Genomic DNA, 19,125 nt, shown 5'->3' with positions numbered 1-19,125 from the left:
AGAATTGTGCCTTGCTCCAAATTGTGGACTTCAGTTGTAATTGTCACTTAAAAGATATCTTATATTAATAATTTCTTTAGGTGGGGTGATGTTACTCTTTTCCATACAAGTATTCTTGTAAAAATGTTTGAAACTATAAATAAAAAAAAATGAATCAGAGGGTAAGAGGGTAATTCTCTCTAGATTGCCTAAAATTAGGTGCCGGAATAATGCGTGTTAAGCGCAAATTCTGTATTGCCAATTGCCCATGCAATTGCCATTATAGAATACTAGCATAGGTCTGCAGTTATTCACTTAACTTTATGCACTTACGCTAACTGAACAGCTGGCATAAATACTTGTGCCTAACTTCTGGCAGTTAGGTGTGTAACTGCTAGTATTCTATAACATGTGCATACAAGTGCTAGGCACCCCCCTGACCTACCCACGCCCCCTTCACACCTATGTGCTTTGATTATGCATGGCAGTTATGTGCACAACTGTTAGTTAATGCCTATTAACACCAATTATAGCCAATAATTGGTTGTTAATGCTAATTAGTAACTTGTTAAGTAACACATGTAACTGATAATATTCTTTCCATATCATCAAGCTGATCAATCCATAGACTGGTGGGTTGTGTCCATCTACCAGCAGGTGGAGATAGAGAGCAAACTTTTGCCTCCCTATATGTGGTCATGTGCTGCCGGAAACTCCCCAGTATGTTCTCTATCTCAGCAGGTGGTGGTCACACACAGCAGCAGCTCTGGCTAGGCCTCCAAGCCTAATTTTTAGGTTTTGTTGAGTGCCTGGGGTTGAGGGCTCTTTTGAGCAAGTGCAAACCTGGTGGTGCCAGGTCCCTCCTTTTCTCCCCCCTCCCGCTGGCTCCGTTAAAAAAAAAAAAAAAAATTTTTGAACGTCCTTAAAGGCGTTTATTTCGACGTTTATTTAAGCGTCTATTGCAGCTATTCACTGGGACACCAGGTCGTTACAACTCGGAGCGGACAGCAGGTAATTTTTACCTTTTTATAGCGGGCAGGGGGTTCCCCGATTCTTCTCCTCGTGGCATATGGCGTCGGAGGGCGAGGGCGCAAAGGGTCGCTCCCCGGGTCGCTTGAGCGCTTCTAGAGGGGATGTGGGGGTCTTAAAGCCTGATTCGCCCTTGTTGGGTGACAGTTTCGTGACCGATGAATGTCCCGGTCCTTCCTCCGGCATGGCGGTTTTTCCCGCCATAAACGCCCATCCCCCGCTCCTCGCCTCCGCCATCTTGGCCGGCCACGCGGCTCGGACGGCTTCTTCTTGGGCCGTCCTTGAGGTTGGAGACATTAATGCCATGAACGCCCTTAATTTGGGCGACGGCACAGAAGCGGCTAAAGTTAAGAGCCGTTCTTCCCGCGCGGCTCCTTTGCGGAGTTTCGCGCCGGACGCCATTTTGGATGCGCAGCATGTCTCTCCCCCGCTATTGCGAGCGCCGGTTGAGGGTGCGTCTAGGGCTGTTGCCCAGCCTGCGGAAGTGCACAGTCTGGGGGGTTTCTCCCCCGAGTTTGTTTTGCTGCTGCATCAGGCCTTCCTCATGCACAACGCTGCCCCTGCTCCCTCGTCTGGTAAAGAGGTTGAGGTTCCCAGAGGTAAACGCCCTCGGGTTGATTCCCAGGCCTTGGAGGAATTTGTCTCCTCCGATGTAGATGAGGGCAGCGTGTCTGAGGTCTCCCAACGGTCCTTTGCGGATTCCTTGGAGGAGACGGATCCCCGCTCGGATGGAGCAGTTGACCCCTCTGCAGCGCGGCTTTTTAGCCCAGAGGATTTGCCCAACCTGTTGTTACAGGCCATGGACACTTTGAAGATTTCCTCTCCGGAGGACGTCTCTCCCTCAGCCCCTGTTGGCTCTGCCATTATGCTGGGGACGAAGCGCCCGCCTAGAACCTTCCACGTGCATGATGCCATGCACACCTTAATTTCGGCTCAATGGGATGTCCCAGAAGCGAGCCTTAAAGTGGCTAGGGCTATGTCCCGCCTCTATCCTTTGGCTGTGAGTGAACGTGAGGCCTATCTGTGGCCTACCGTGGATTCTTTAATCACTGCGGTGACTAAGAAAACGGCGTTGCCGGTGGAAGGTGGCACGGCCCTAAAGGACGCCCAAGACAGAAGATTGGAGGCGGCCTTAAGGTCGTCCTTTGAGGCGGCTGCTTTAAGTTTGCAGGCCTCAGTTTGCGGCTCCTATGTGGCCAGGGCGTGCCTGACTATGGTGCAGCGGGCTTCCCCCTCGGATCATTCCTTGAGGGCTGATTGGCCGGCCCTGGAATCGGGCTTAACCTATTTGGCAGACTTGCTGTATGATGTCTTGAGGGCCTCAGCGAAAGGCATGGCTCAGACAATCTCTGCGCGGCGGTGGCTTTGGCTGAAACATTGGTCTGCTGACCACGCCTCTAAATCCCGCCTGGCTAGGTTGCCTTTTAAAGGCAAGCTGCTCTTTGGGGTCGAGCTGGACAAAATCGTGACCGATCTCGGCACGTCTAAGGGCAAGAAATTACCAGAGGTCAGGGCTCGGGCTAGTACTCGTCCCGGTACCTCCAGAGGACGGTTGCAGGAAGCCCGTCGGTACCGCCCGGGCAAGTCGGGTTCCTCTGCCCCCTCTTCCTTCAAGAGGAATTTCTCTCCCAAGCAGCATTCCTTTCGCAGAGACCGCCGTCCCGGAGGTGCTCCCTCCGGTCCTCCCCCAGGGTCTCGTACCCAATGACGGGGTCTTGGTCCACGCCCCAGTGCAGATTGGAGGACGGCTGTCCTCGTTTCTGGGCGAGTGGACCACAATAACTTCAGACGCGTGGGTGCTGGAAGTCATCAGAGACGGCTACAAACTAGAGTTCTGCCGACCCTTAAAAGACGGGTTTGTACTCTCTCCCTGCAAGTCTCCGGTCAAAGCTGTGGCAGTGCAGCAGACCTTGGACAATCTGATCCGCCTGGGCGCGGTCGTTCCGGTGCCAGAAAGTCAGCTTGGCAAGGGACGTTACTCTATTTACTTTGTGGTACCAAAGAAAGGAGGTTCTGTCCGGCCTATCCTCGACCTCAAAGGGGTCAGTCGGGCCTTGAAAGTGCGGCACTTTCGCATGGAGACTCTCCGCTCTGTTATAGCGGCAGTGAAGGCAGGAGAGTTCCTGGCATCCTTGGACATCAAGGAAGCGTACCTGCATATTCCCATCTGGCCTCCTCATCAACGCTTTCTGCGTTTTGCAGTCCTGGGACGACACTTCCAGTTCAGAGCCCTCCCTTTCGGGTTGGCTACTGCTCCGCGGACCTTTTCCAAAGTAATGGTGGTCATCGCGGCCTTCCTACGAAAGGAAGGGGTACAAGTCCATCCTTATCTGGACGACTGGTTGATCCGAGCCCCCTCTTATGCAGAGTGCGGCAAAGCTGTGGACCGGGTAGTTGCTCTTTTGAGCTCCCTGGGATGGATCATCAACTGGGAGAAGAGCCAGCTGCGCCCGACTCAGTCCCTGGAGTACCTGGGAGTTCGATTCGACACCCAAGTGGGCAGAGTGTTCCTGCCAGACAATCGGATTGTCAAACTTCAGGCTCAGGTGGACCATTTCCTAGTAGCCTCTCCCCTTCGGGCTTGGGACTATGTGCAGCTGTTGGGCTCTATGACGGCCACGATGGAAGTTGTGCCCTGGGCCAGGGCTCATATGAGACCACTTCAACACTCTTTGCTGCAGCGCTGGACTCCGATGTCGGAGGATTATGCTGTGCGCCTTCCCTTGGACCCAGCAGTGCACAAGGCGCTGAGCTGGTGGATGCAGACAGACAAGTTGTCTGCGGGAATGCCTCTGGTGACCCCAGAGTGGATTGTTGTCACGACGGACGCCTCGTTGTCGGGCTGGGGAGCCCACTGCTTGGGAAGGACAGCGCAGGGGCTCTGGTCTCCTGCAGAGGCAAAGTGGTCTATCAACCTCCTGGAACTCAGAGCCATTCGGTTGGCGCTTTTGGAGTTCATCCCGGTACTGGTGTTGAAGCCTGTACGGGTCCTGTCGGACAATGCCACGGCTGTGGCCTATGTCAACCGCCAGGGAGGTACCAAGAGCGCCCCTCTAGCCAAGGAGGCTATGAATCTTTGCCAGTGGGCGGAAGCGAACCTGGAGCAGCTTTCAGCGGCCCACATTGCCGGAGTCATGAATGTCAAGGCGGACTTTCTCAGTCGCCATACCTTGGAGCCCGGAGAGTGGCAGCTATCTGCTCAGGCGTTCTTGGACATTACGAAGCGCTGGGGCCAGCCGAGCCTAGATCTGATGGCGTCATCGGCCAATTGCCAAGTGCCGCGCTTTTTCAGCAGAGGACGGGACCCTCGATCCCTGGGAATAGATGCTCTTCTCCAACAGTGGCCGACACAAGAGCTTCTCTATGTGTTCCCGCCCTGGCCCATGTTGGGCAGGGTGCTAGACCGGGTGGCAAAGCATCCCGGCAGGGTAATCCTGGTGGGTCCGGATTGGCCCAGGCGTCCCTGGTATGCGGACTTGATCAGGCTCTCAGTCGACGATCCTCTGCGGCTGCCAGTGGAGCAGGGCCTGTTACATCAGGGTCCCGTGGTGATGGAGGATCCCTCCCCCATGGTCTTACGGCCTGGCTATTGAGCGGCAGCGTCTGAGGAAGAAGGGCTTCTCAGACAAGGTCATCGCCACTATGCTGAGAGCGAGGAAGCGCTCTACTTCTACTGCTTACACCAGGGTTTGGCGTATCTTTGCAGCGTGGTGTGAAGCAGGCTCACTTTCTCCCTTCACTGCTCCAATTTCTTCAGTGTTGGCGTTCCTGCAAGAAGGTCTGGAGAAAGGCCTGTCGCTCAGTTCCCTTAAAGTCCAGGTAGCGGCTCTGGCTTGCTTCAGGGGCCGCCTGAAGGGTGCTTCCCTGGCTTCGCAGCCAGATGTGGTGCGCTTTCTCAAGGGAGTTAATCACCTGCGCCCTCCTCTGCACTCAGTGGTGCCTGCGTGGAATCTCAACCTGGTACTAAGAGCATTGCAGAAGCCGCCTTTTGAACCCTTGTCGAGGGCATTTCTGAAAGACCTGACGTTGAAAGCAGTCTTTTTGGTGGCTATCACTTCAGCCAGAAGAGTTTCCGAGCTCCAGGCGCTCTCATGTCGAGAGCCTTTTCTGCAGTTCACTGAGGCAGGAGTGACTATTCGCACAGTGCCTTCCTTCCTGCCCAAGATTGTTTCTCGCTTCCATGTGAATCAGCAGCTCTGTCTCCCTTCCTTTCGTAGGGAGGACTACCCAGAGGAGTACTCTGCTCTTAAATATCTGGATGTGAGACGAGTCATCATCAGATACTTGGAAGTGACCAATGATTTCCGGAAATCGGATCATCTGTTTGTCCTGTTTGCAGGTCCTCGTAAGGGTCTGCAGGCTGCTAAGCCTACAGTGGCAAGATGGGTCAAGGAAGCCATTGCAGCGGCTTATGTGGCCGCGGGGAAGGTGCCGCCTATCCAGCTGAAGGCTCACTCCACGAGAGCTCAGGCGGCCTCGATGGCAGAGGCCGGATCCGTCTCCTTGGAAGAGATATGCAAGGCGGCAACTTGGGCTTCGGCTCATACATTCTCCAAGCATTACCGTTTGACTGTGGCTGCACGGGCGGAGGCCCGGTTTGGAGCTTCAGTGTTGAGGTCAGGGATTTCAATGTCCCGCCCTGGGTGAGTACTGCTTCGGTACATCCCACCAGTCTATGGATTGATCAGCTTGATGATATGGAAGGTAAAATTATGTATAATCATACCTGATAATTTTCTTTCCATTAATCATAGCTGATCAATCCATAGCCCCTCCCAGATATCTGTACTGTTTTTATTCTGGTTGCATTTCAGGTTCAAGTTTAGTCTTCAGTTACTTCAGAAAGACTTCGTGTTCAAGTTTTTTCACTTGGATTCTTCAAGAGTTAAGACGAGTTTGTGTTACAGTGAGCTGCTGCATTCCTCTCCCCTCCGTTTTACGGGGCTGGATTGAGACTTAAAATTCTGCCGGCACTCCCTCCCGCTTCGTGCGGCTGTAGGGCAGCTTTGTACCCCTCCCGCTTCGGCGGTGTTAGGGTCAGTCAGCTCCTCCCGCGGTTGCGGTTGCAGGATAAGCCAGATCCCCCCCGCATCGGCGGGTGTGGTGTCCCTCCCCCGCTCCGCGGGGATGAGCTGGACGGATTCCCCTCCCCCACTTGTGTGGGGATGAGCTGGGTTAATTCCCCTCCCCCGTTTCGGCGGTGGTGAGCTGGGCAGAGTGTCCCTTCGTGGGTGTAATTCTCTAAGTGCTGAGTCCTGCGGATGGAGCTTTGATATCGACATACTGAGGAGTTTCCGGCAGCACATGACCACATATAGGGAGGCAAAAGTTTGCTCTCTATCTCCACCTGCTGGTAGATGGACACAACCCACCAGTCTATGGATTGATCAGCTATGATTAATGGAAAGAAAATTATCAGGTATGATTATACATAATTTTACCTTAAGTTGCACGCTAGCTTTGTGCACTAATCATAAAGTTGTAAGTGCAAGTTTATAGGATTAGGGTGTAAGCCACTAGAAAGCTCAGTTTTGCCACACCACAATTCATTCATTTGGAGGATATGAAATCTTGCACTGCACAACACATTGCTTGGGTGTCTCTTTCTTTGCAGAATATGAAACTATTAGGAGTAAAATGCACATCTGTGAAAATATTAAGTCCAGCGATGATCTCCATCAGTTCTTTGAATTTGCTAGATATGCATTTACCATGATAGCAGTCATGAATTATCCCTACCCAACAAGCTTTATGGGCTATTTCCCTGCTAATTCAGTGAAGGTAAGAAACAAGTCAGTTTAATAAGCAGACATTTACACATCATTAATGTCCTTTTACATTTAGTGATAAAATGACTTTTAATGTGTTTTATTAAGAGACAATAATATTGAATGTGGTTAACTAAAAAAAAAAAGAGATGTTTTAGGCCATTTGCTTATGCATTTAACTTGCATGCTAAAGTATTTTTCTCTTTTTTTTGTAATTTACTTTCTTTTCCGAAAGTACTTTTTTCACACTGGAAATCGATCTTGAATGACCTTATTTTTTAAGTTTCCCCTGTATAAGAAAAAATACTGCCACAGGTTCCTGGGCCAAAATGGGATGTATCTTATACTTGTTTAATGGGTCACAATATCCTAATAGTCTTCATTGTTTTTAATTCTCTTATGGTAACAGGGTGGCGTATCCAGACTGCCAATTTTGGGTGGGCCTGAACCCAAAGTGGGTGGGCACAAAATTTTCTCTCTACCCCCCCTCCCCCAGCAAAATGTAGTCACACTCAGATACATTTGTCACACAGGGTAAAGTGCTGCTTTTCAGTGCATCAGATTTCAGACAATTTATTTAATAGCCTAACATCCTTTTCAGTGAGCTTTCAGAGGCCAAAACCTCCTGCCTCAGGTCAGTATAATGCTGTTACGGTATTCTCTCCTGACCTAAGGAAGGAAGTATTGGTCTCTGAAACTTTATTAACACCATATTACTTTATCCTAAATTAAAAATACAATTATTTTCTTTACCTTTGTTGTATGGCCATTTACTTTTTCTCATTGTGTTGCTCCCAGTCTCTAGATTCTGATTTCCTTCGTTTTCGCTTAACTCTTCTGCCAGGGTTTCCTTGCCATTTGTCATTTTTCTCTCCTTTTTCTTTGCTTTCTTCAATATATTTCTGCCTCTCTCTCTCTCTCTCTGTCCAGATTTAATTTATTCTTACTATCCGTTCTTTAATTTCCTTCATCTACTTATGGCTTTTCATCTTTTTCTCACCCTTGTTCTCCCCATGCCCCTTCCTCTTATTCTCCAGTCTTTCACTACTCTCCTTTTCCATCCAGCAGCTCTCTTCTTTCTCTCCCCATACTTCCAGTGTCTCCCCATCCTTCCAGTGTCTCCCCTCTCTCTCCCCATCCTTCCAGTAGTCTCCCCTCTTTCTTTCTGCATCCTTCCATCCAGTGTCACCTCTTTCTCTCTACTCTTCCATCCAGCGTCTTCCCTCTTTCTCTCCCCATCCTTCCACCCATCTACCCTCTCTTCTGATGCTTCCATCTAATATCTCTCTCTCCCTCCTTCTAACCAGTGTCTATCTCTCTGCCCTTTTCTGTTCAGTGTCCCTTCTCTCTCCACATCCTTCCAGTCTCTCCCCTTTCTCTCTGCATCCTTTCATCCATCTCCCCTCTTTCTCTCCCCAACCTTCCATCTAGTGTCTCTCTCCCTATCCATCCGTTTTCCCTCATTCTCTGCCATCCTTCCATCCATTTTCCCTCTTTCTCTGCCATCCTTCCGTCTGTTTTCCCTCTTTCTCTCCCCATCCTTCCGTCTTCCCTCTTTCTCTCCCGCTCCTTCCATTTTCCCTCTTTCTCTGCCATCCTTCCATCTATATTCCCTCTTTCTCTCCCCATCCTTCCGTTTTCCCTCTTTCTCTGCCATCCTCCTATCTGTTTTCCCTCTTTCTCTCCCCATCCTTCCGTTTTCCCTCTTTCTCTGCCATCCTCCTGTTTTCCCTCTTTCTCTCCCCATCCTTCCATTTTCCCTCTTTCTCTCCCCATCCTCCTATCTGTTTTCCCTCTCTCTCTCCCCATCCTTCTGTTTTCCCTCTTTCTCCCCAGTCCCCATCCTGCCATCCGTTTTCCCTCTTTCTCTCCCCATCCTTCTGGTTTCCCTCTTTCTCCCCAGTTCCCCATCCTGCCATCCGTTTTCCCTCTTTCTCTCCCCATCCTTCTGTTTTCCCTCTTTATCCCCAGTCCCCATCCTGCGATCCGTTTTCCCTCTTTCTCTCCCCATCCTTCCGTTTTCCCTCTTTCTCCCCAGTCCCCATCCTGCCATCCGTTTTCCCTCTCCCGATTCAGGCACGCCAGCCCCAGCTACAAAAAGAAGAAGCGCTCAGCTGATTGAGCTGAGTGCCGCCACCAACGCTAAAGACGAGAAAAAATGTTTAAAAAAAAAAAAGTGCGGCACTGCAGGCAGCCTCGAAGCATTGGCTGCTGGCTCTGCAGGCTCCTCCCGTCTCTTACGTCACTGCCCCTGCTTCGCTCCAGGGGCAGTGACGTAAGAGACGGGAGGAGCCTGCAGAGCCAGCAGCCAATGCTTCGAGGCAGGGGCGTAGCTACAGGTGGGCCTGGGTGGAATTTCAGCTCTGGCCCGCCCACTCCCATTGCTCCCATTGCCGGCCACTGCTGCTTTTCCTGTTGAGCAGCAGGGCCGGCGCTACAAAAAGAAGAAGCGCTCAGTTGACTGAGCTGAGCGCCGCCGCCAATGTTAACAACGAGAAAAAATGTAAAAAAAAAAAAAAAAGCGCGGCACCGTAGGCAGCCTCGAAGCATTGGCTGCTGGCTCTGCAGGCTCCTCCCGTCTCTTACGTCACTGCCCCTGGAGCGAAGCAGGAGCAGTGACGTAAGAGAAGGGAGGAGCCTGCAGAGCCAGCAGCCAATGCTTCGAGGCTGCCTGCGGTGCCGAGCTTTTTTTTTAAAACGTTTTTTCTCGTCTTTAGCGTTGGTGGCGGCGCTCAGCTCAATCAGCTGAGCACTTCTTTTTGTAGCGCCGGCCCTGCTGCTCAACAGGAAAAGCAGCAGTGGCCGGCAATGGGAGTGGGCGGGCCAGAGCTGAAATTGGGTGGGCCTGGGCTCACCCAGGCCCACCCGTAGCTACGCCCCTGTGGTAAAATCTGCTTGCAGCTCTTGTATGTCTAATCTTGGGAATCATTCTAAGGTTTTCAGTTTCCAGCGCTGAGTGGTGATAAGTTGTGCATTTGTTATTACCAATGATCAAGCTGAAAATCTGATCTCAGAGTTAATGTCCTAAACAGAATAAGAGTAATTTTATAACAGAACACATATGTAAAATTTAAAAGAACATGCTTAGTTGATAAAGACAACATAAGCATGCATATACCTATATAAAATAGCTCTTGATGGTCAAGCATGGGAAATAGCCACACTTCTGGGTGACATCCTTATGATAGCTCTTGTGTTGGATGATCACTCCGCTCTTAAAGCTCAGCAAAGCCCATGTGTGTGCTTCGTGGGCATGCATGGTTGATCCGGTGCCAGTAACCACCTCTTTGCTGTCTGTTTTCTTCTCATTTCTGGAACTACTAGAAATGCATGATTCAGCTCTCCTCACAGAAAGAAAAAAATGGAAAATGGATTCTCTGAGGACAAGCAGGCTTATGATTCTCACATGTGGGTAACACAATCTGTGTTGCCTGGTCTGGAGCTTGTGACAAGCTTTTACAGTGCTCTTTGTAGCATGAGTTGTGCTCCACCATGCATGTGCAAGTGCGTTCTTGCCTGCCGTGAGAGCGCGGGACCATCATTTTTTTTTTCAGCGATGAGGAGTGGATGTGTTTTTCTCTTCTATCTTCACAGCTGTCAGTTCAGTTTTCTAACAAGAGCTTTTTCTAATACCTTCCCAGTTTCTCTTTTAGTTTGTTTTATTCTCTACCTCGTTCAGGGTATTCTTCCTCCCTTACATTTTTGGTTTATTTTCCTCCCTTTATTTTAGTGCACTCAGTAGGCCACATTTAGGCCTGAGCTTTGGTCGGGTTCTTCCTTTCATTTTCTTTGATGCTTTGTCCCTTTTTTGGCGTCGTTAAGTCTTTTGATTTAGCCAAGCTGTTCTTCCTTCCATGTCATCGAAGGTTCCCAGTGGCTTTAAGCACTGTACCCGGTGCAATAGAACCATCTCTGGCAAAGACACCCATTCTAGGTGCCTCCATTGTTTGGGGCATGAGCATACCCCTTCCAACTGTCTTCTGTGTCTTCATGTGAAGAAAAGAACACAGCCAGAGAGGCTCAAAGAGAGAAACCTTTTGGAGCCAGGCTCTGAAGCCTCATTGCTAACGTTGGCATCAAGTGTTGCATCGGCATTGGGTGTGTCGGTCCGTATGGCTGCGAGACCCTTAGAACCTGGGAGTGACCATGCATCAAGTGGGTCTCCACCTGCCTCGACACCGGCCGCTATGCAAGACCTGACCCTGAGATGATGTGAGGACGTCATCCTCATCTGCACCAAGGAGCACTGATGCCAAGTATCAGAAGAAGCATCAGAATCACTTGCCCTTGACTGCTCCCCTTCCATACAGGTGTCGATGCATGGGTGTCCAGGCAGCCAGGACCAGACATCCACTTTGATCCCACATGTTCAGCAGCCTGCTTCTACACCAATGCCCAGGCTTTTCTCGATGTCAACACATGATGAGTGCCTCTGGGCCTTGCTCTATGAGTTTTTGGTGAGGTTTGTACAACAGAGTGCATCGTCATCTGGGGTGCTTATGCTTGCCATGCCTCTTGCTGCTGTCCTGCATGGCCATCAGCCTGTGGTAAAGTCTTCATTGCAGGTGTTGCTTGCAGCCTTGACATCGACTGCCACCCATTTGGTATCCCCTGAATGTCGATGGAGAACAGGAGTCGAGGCTGGAGCCAACACCTTGATGCCCCTCTCAGGTGCATGGTTCCTCTTTGTCAAGGCAGGCTCGATCTCAGCCCTCCCATGAGGAGTTCCTGGCTGACACTGATGAGAAGTGCTCATGGAAGTCAGAGGAGGATCCACGGTCCGTCTCAGAGGACGAGTTGTATAGCATCCAGTCTGCTCCCTCCCCTCCACAGGAAAGGAGAAAGTCTCCACCTGAGAGCCTTTCCTTCCTATCTTTTGTTAAGGAAATGGCGAATGCCATTCCAATTCCTTTGGAAGTGGAGAATGAGTCCAGGTCTAAGATGTTCGAAGTCCTGGACTATGAGTCTCCTCCTAGAGAGGCTGTGACAGTCCTGCTTCACAAATTCTTATGGGATGTTCAAGTGAAAAACAGGGAGCCCGCTCTGTTGGTCCCTGTCCTTCCAAGAAGATTGTCACTCTATTGGATTCAGTCTTCTCCTGGGTTTGATAGGCCTCAGTTGCCTCATCATTCCCTAGTGGTTGCCTTATCATTCCTAGTGGCTCAAAAGGGCCAGGAGTGCTAGGGATTATGCTTTGGTGCCCCCTGACAGAGAAACTAGAGCCTTGGATTCTTTTGGGCAGAAGATGTATCAGGCCTCTATTCTCATCTCCTATATCCAATCATACCAGCTGTACACGAGCCTGTACTTGCAGTCCTTGGTGCATTGTGTATCTGATTTAGCAGACTTTTTCCCATTGGAACAGGCTGAATCTGTTCGTTCACCAGCTGGTCAAGCAGCAGAAAGCGTGTCATAAGTTCTTGGCCAGTGGTGTCTATGACGCTTTTGATGTAGCGTCCAGGACTGTCATGGCTGCATGTCTCTGACTTGAACCCAGCGGTCTAACAGAGGTTGGTGGATGCTATTTGCCGGGGGGATGATCTTCTTGGAGAGAAGCTGGAGGAGGTCACTGACCTGGTCAAGAAGCACACTATTACTACTACTTACACAGCGCTGTACAAATTAACAAAGAAGGACAGTCCCTGCTCAAAGGAGCTTACAATATAAAAGACGAAATGTCAAGTTGGGTAGTCTAGCTTTCCTGAGTAGAGGTGTAGTGGTTAGGTGCCAAAGGCGACATTGAAGAGGTGGGCTTTGAGCAATGATTTGAAGATGGGCAGGGAGGGGGCCTGGCGTATGGGCTCAGGGAGTTTGTTCCAAGCATGGGGTGAGGCGAGGCAGAAAGGGCGGAGCCTGGACTTGGCAATGAAGGGTACTGAAAGGAGGGATTTGTCTTGAGAGCGGAGGTTACGGGTAGGAACCTAAGAGGAGATGAGGGTAGAGAGGTAAGGAGGGGCTGCAGATCGAGTGCATTTGTGGGTGAGTAGGAGAAGCTTGAACTGTATGCGGTACCTGATCGGAAGCCAGTGAAGTGACTTGAGGAGAGGGGTGATATGAGTATATCGGTCGAGGCGGAAGATAAGATGAGCAGCAGAGTTCTGAACGGACTGAAGGGGGAATAGATGGCTAAGTGGGAGGCCAGTGAGGAGTAGGTTGCAGTAGTTAAGGCGAGAGGTAATGAGAGAGTGGATGAGAGTTCGGGTGGTGTGCTCAGAGAGGAAGGGGCGAATTTTGCTAATATTATAGAGGAAGAAGCGACAGGTCTTGGCTATCTGCTGGATATGTGCAGAGAAGGAGAGGGAGGAGTCGAAGATGACACCGAGGTTGCTGGCAGATGAGACAGGGACGATGAGGGTGTTATCAACTGAGATAGAGAATGGAGGGAGAGGAGAAGTGGGTTTGGGTGGGAAGACAATAAGTTCAGTCTTGGCCATGTTCAGTTTCAGGTGGCAGTTGGACATCCAGGCAGCAATGTCTGATAAGCAGGCCGATACTTTGGCCTGGGTTTCGGCAGTGATGTCTGGTGTGGAGAGATAAAGCTGGGTGTCGTCGGTGTAAAGATGATAGTGGAAACCATGAGATGAGATCAGGGAGCCCAGGGAAGAGGTGTAGATTGAAAAAAGGAGGGGTCCAAGGACAGATACCTGAGGAACTCCAACAGAGAGCGGGATAGGGGTGGAGGACGAACCATGAGAGTGTACTCTGAAGGTACGATGGGAGAGATAAGAAGAGAACCAGGAGAGGACAGAGCCCTAGAACCCGAAAGAGGACAGTGTGTCAAGAAGTAAGTTGTGATGACAGTGTCAAAGCGGCAGATAGGTCGAGGAGGATGAGGATGGAGTAGTGACCTTTGGATTTGGCGAGGAACAGGTCATTGCAGACTTTAGATAGTGCCGTTTCAGTTGAGTGTAGGGGGCGAAAGCCGGATTGAAGCGGATCGAGGATGGCATGAGGAGAGAAAATCAAGGCAACGGCTGTGAACGGCACTTTCAAGTATCTTGGAGAGGAAGGGTAGGAGGGAAATGGGGTGGTAGTTGGAGGGACAGGTAGGGTCAAATGATAGTTTTTTGAGGAGTGGTGTGACTACAGCATGTTTGAAGCTGTCCGGGACAGTTGCAGTAGAGAGAGAGAGGTTGAGGATATGACAGATGGGGGGGGGGGGGGGGGTGATAGTAGGAGAGATGGTGTTAAGTAAGTTGGTGGGGATGGGGTCTGAGGAACAGGTGGTGCATTTTGAGGAGGAGAGAAGATGGGCGGTTTCCTCTTCAGTGATATCAATAAAAGAGGAGAAGGAGGCCTGGGTGTGTTGGTTGAGGGAGTGAGTTATAGGATGAAGAGGAGGAGAAGGTTTGGTGGTGAATTCGAGGTTGATCTTCTGGACCTTGTTGCGGAAGTAGTCAGCCAGTGATTGAGGAGAGAGTGAGGGGGGGTGGGGGCGGAGGGCACTTTGAGGAGGGAGTTGAGGGTGGCGAAGAGACGACGAGGGTTAGAGCTGAGAGAATTAGTCAATTGGATGTAATAGTCCTGTTTTGTGAGGAATAGGGATGACTGGAAGGAGGATAGCATGAATTTGTAGTGAATGAAATCAGTATGGGTGCGAGATTTCCTCCAGAGGCGTTCAGCCGATCGGGTACAGGAGCGAAGGTAACGGGTGCAAGGGGTCAGCCAGGGCTGGGGATTAGTACGCCTTGTGGGACGGGAGATGGACGGTGCAAGGGTGTCTAGGGCAGAGGAGAGAGTGGCGTAAGTGGAGACAGCCTTGTCGACAGACTCGGAGGACAAGATGGAAGGGAGGAGATCAGAGATACTAGAAGATAAGGTGGGGGGGGGGGGGGTCAACAGCCTGGAGATTCCTGGAAGTAGTGTTTAGTGTTGGGTGGGACTGAGGGGGAGGGTGATGAAGTGTGAATGTGATCAGGTGATGGTCAGAGAGAGGAAGAGCTGATGCGCAGAAATTTGAGGGTGAGCAGGTAGAAGAGAGGACGAGATCAAGACAGTGGCCAGATTGGTGAGTAGGTGTGGTGGAGCTCAGTTGGAGGTTGAAGGAGGAGGTTAGAGCGAGGAACTGAGAAGCATGTGAGTCGGATGGGTTGTCAGTGTGTATGTTAAAGTCACCAAGAATGAGGGATGGGGATGAGGGCTCAAGAAAAATGGAGAGCCAGGCATCGAAGTCGGTAAGGAAGGAAGGGAGGGACTTATCAGGGGGGCGGTAAATGACTGAGTGGCAGCGGGTAGAATAGACGGATGGAGTGGACTTCAAAGGATGAGAAGCAGTGAGACTATGGTAGGAGGAGGGGTTGAAAACTGCAGGAGGGCGAAAGTAGTAGTCCGACGCCGCCCACCGCGGCCACTGGGCGGGGCGAATGGGAGAAAAGATAGCCTCCATGGCAAGGGGCCGCGACTGAGGCAGAGTCGTCAGGGGTGAGCCAGGTTTCGGTTAGGGCGAGCAGTTGAAGGGAATGGGAGATGAAGAGATCATGGGTAAGGAAAGTTTGTTGCAGATACCTTTGATACTCTCTCCCGCTGGGCGCCTTCTACAACTACCTCCTCATCTAGGAGGTTTCTCGGCAAGTCAAAAAGGAGTATTTACTACTCATAGAAGTGTAGGTATACCACTTCTTCTCACCAGCCTCAGCAGGCTCAACCCCAGCGTGCTCATTTTTGTCAACAGCGTGTGCCTAAGACTCAGATAGCTCCCCAGTAAAAGCAGGGGGCGAACTTTTGACTGGCTCCAGCAGAGCGTAGCCACTGTAAAATTGACTGTCCGGATGACTTGCCGGTAGGTAGAGGCTGAAGTTTCTTCAAGAAAGGTGGCCCCTTCTAGCCTGTGACCGATATGTCCTTCAAATAGCCCGTCTTGTTTATGCCGTACATTGGCAAAAGAGACTGCCAGATTGCTCACCGAGAGCAAATCACTTAACCTCTCAGCACAAGCAGGTACTTGCATAGGAACTTTCCACCCTTCTGAAGGCCCAAGTGGTCAAGCCCGTTCTACCAGGGGAAGAAGGGAAGGGATTCTATTCCAGGCACTTCCTTGTGCAAAAGAAGACAAGGGGGGTCCTAGACCTAAGGGCCATGAACAAATTCCCTGTCAAAGAAAAGTTCAGGATGGTTTCCCTGGGCACCCTTCTCCCCATGATTCAGGAAAATGGTTGGCTATGCTCTCTGGACTTAAAGTATGCCACTGTTCATGTGACACCTATGGAACACTTTCACATGGCATGGGGAGCTGGTTCAGTCTCTGCTTTGGTGGACGATTTGATCCAGTTTGCCTCTGGGACTCTCTTTCCAAGTTCCACAGACCATGAAGGTGCTGAGAACAGATGCATCCTATCTGGGTTGAGTAGCTCATGTAGATAGACTTCACACTCAAGGTGCTTGATCAGCCCAGGAGACAGATCTTCACATCAACTTTCTGGAACTCTGGGCGATCTGGAATGAACATAAGAGTAGCCATACTGGGTCAGACCAATGATCCATTTAGCCCAGTATTCTGTTTCCAAGCCAGGTCACAAATACCAGACAGAAACCCAATTATTAGCAACATTCCATGCTACCAATCCCAGGGCAAGCAGCTGCCTTCCCATGTCTGTCTCAATAGCAAACTGTGGACTTTTCCACCAGAAAGTTGTTCAAACCTTTTTTAAACCCAGATACGCTAACCGCCATTACCACATCTGCCGGCAAAGAGTTCCAGAGCTGAACTATTCATTGAGTGAAAAAATATTTTATCCTATTTGTTTTAAAAGTATTTCTGTGTAACTTCCATGAGTGTCTCCTAGTCTTTGTACTTTTGGAACAAGAAAAAATTGATTTACTTCTACTCATTCTACACCACTCAGGATTTTGTAGACCTCAATCATATCTCCTCTCATCCATCTCTTTTCCAAGCTGAATACCCTAACCTCTTTAGCCTTTCCTCATATGAGAGGAGTTCCATCCCCTTATCATTTTAGTCGCTCTTCTTTGAACCTTTTCTAATTCCACTATCTTTTTTGAGATACAGCGACCAGAACTGAACGCAATACTCAACGTGCGGTTGCACGATGGAGCGATACAGAAGCACTATTGTATTTTTTATCTTATTCACCATCCCTTTCCTAGTAATTCCTAGCATCCTGTTTGCTTTTTTTGGCTGCCGTTGCACACTGAGCAGAAGATTTCAGTGCATTATCTACAATGACACCTAGATCTTTTTCTTGAGTGCTGACCCCCAAGTTCGACCCTAGCATCAGATACCTATGATTCGTATTATTCTTTCCAATGTGCATCACCTTGCATTTGTCCACATTAAATTCATCTGCCAGTTGGTCTTCCAATTTCCTAAGGTCTTCCTGCAATATTTCATAGACCGCACGTATTTTAACAACCTTGAATAGTTTTGTATCATCTGCAAATTTAATCAGCTCACTCGTCATTCCAATTTCCATATCATTTATAAATATGTTAAATAGCACCGGTCCTAGTACAGATTCTTGCGGCACTCCACTGTTCACCCTCCTCCATTGAGAGAAATGTTCTAAAGGCTGTCAGAGATCAGGTGATGAACCAAATTTTCTCATTCAAACTGACAATCAGGTTGCCATGTATTACACCGGTAAGCAGGGAGGCACTGGATCACGATCTCTGTGTCAGGAGGCCATCAGGATATGACATTGGGCAATCCAGCAGTGACTTAGCGGACTTCAAAAAAGGGTTGGACGGCTTCCTGGAAGAAAAAGCCATAGAATGTTATTGAATGGACGAGGGAATAATACAGTATTTCTAGGATGGGCAGGACAAATTGCTTGTTCTTTTGGACGCTGTCAGTGACAGGGTGCTGGGCTCGATGGACCCTTGGTCTGTCCCAGCATGGAGATGCTTATGTACTTAAGTACATAATTCTCCTCAAGGTCATGTACCTGGCAGGCAAATTCAACTGCCTGGCCGACAGACTGAGCATGGTTATGCAACCGAACGAGCGATCACTCAACATGGGCATTGCCCGCAAGATCTTCAGTGTGGGTCACCCCCTCGGTAGATCTCTTTGCCACTTAATCCAATCACAGATTTTCTCAGTTCTGTTCCAGGCCCATGACAGACTAACATCAGATGCCTTCCTCCTTCATTGGGGGTCAGGTCTTCTGTATACGTATCCTCCCATACCTCTCTCATAGGGAAGACTTAGCTGAAACTCAAGCAAGACAGTGGGACCATGATTCTGATCGTTCCTTATTGGCCTCAACAGATCTGGTTCCCTTTTTTTTTTAGTTATCCTCTAAAGAGCTATGGAGATTGGAGTGTTTTCTGACCCTCATCACACAGAATGAAGGATCTCTTCTGCATCCCAACCGCCAGTCTCTGGCCTTTATGGCCTGGACGTTGAGGGCTGTAAATTTGCTTCCTTGCATCTTCCTGAGGGTGTTTCCTAGATCTTGTTGACTTCCAGGAAAGATTCCAGCAAGACATGTTACTCTTTCAAATAGAGGAGGTTTGCCGTCTAGTCTGAGGGCATGGCCCTAGATCCTGTTTCCCTGCCCTACACAGGCCCTGCTTGAGTACCTTCTGCACCTTTCTGAGTCTGTCTTAAAACCAACTCTGTAAGGGTTCACCTCAGTGCAATTGGTGCTTACTGTCAACCTGTAGAGGGTAAGTCCATCTCTGGCCAGCCTCTAATTGTTCACTTCATGAGAGGTTTGCTATTGACAAAGCCCCACCATGGGACCTCAACATCATTCTCACCCAGCTGATGAAAAGCTTTTTTGAGCCGCTTTATACCTTCATCTTAAGTACTTGACCTGGAAGGTCATATTTTTGGTGGCTGTTACTTTAGGTCACAGGGTCAGTGAGCTTTAGGCCGTAGTAGTGGATGCAACTTATACTAAGTTTCATCACAACAAAGTAGTCCTCCACATGCACCCTATGTCCTTCCTAAAGTTGTGCCAGAGTTCCATGTGAACCAGTCGATTGTTATGCCAACATTCTTTCCCCGACCTCATGCCCCTCCTAGCAAAAGTCCATTGCACACCTTGGATTGCAAGTAAGCATTGGCCTTTTATTTGGAGCAGACTAGGCCCTACAGACATTCCACCCAGCTTTTAGTTCTGTTGATCCCAACAGAATGGGGGTCGCCATTGGGAAATGTACCATTTCCAAATGTCTGGCAAATTGCATTTCTTTCACTTATGCCCAGGCTGGGCTGGCCCTTGAGGATAATGTCAAGGCTCACAATGTTAGGGCCATGGCTGCGTCAGTAGCCCACTTGAGATCAGCCTCCATTGAAGAAATTTGCAAGGCTGTAAAGTGATCTTCGGTCCAAACATTCACATCTCATTACTGCCTTGAGCAGGATACCTGACACAACAGTCGG

The 19,125-nt window shown here is 49.7% G+C and overlaps 1 protein-coding gene across 1 annotated transcript in view; it reads left to right on the top strand.

Annotated features, from left to right (window-relative positions):
* Window positions 1-19,125, top strand: part of DPP7 (dipeptidyl peptidase 7) — a 720,522-nt gene that overhangs the window by 288,925 nt on the left and 412,472 nt on the right. Inside the window, 1 exon segment of the mRNA XM_030207062.1 lies at window positions 6,623-6,789. Coding sequence (XP_030062922.1) covers window positions 6,623-6,789 — 167 coding nt within the window.

Source organism: Microcaecilia unicolor, chromosome 6 (genome assembly GCF_901765095.1).
Source record: "Microcaecilia unicolor chromosome 6, aMicUni1.1, whole genome shotgun sequence".
NCBI lineage: Eukaryota > Metazoa > Chordata > Amphibia > Gymnophiona > Siphonopidae > Microcaecilia > Microcaecilia unicolor.
Note: the sequence above shows the minus strand (reverse complement) of the source record. Positions and strands in the feature narration are given on the sequence as shown.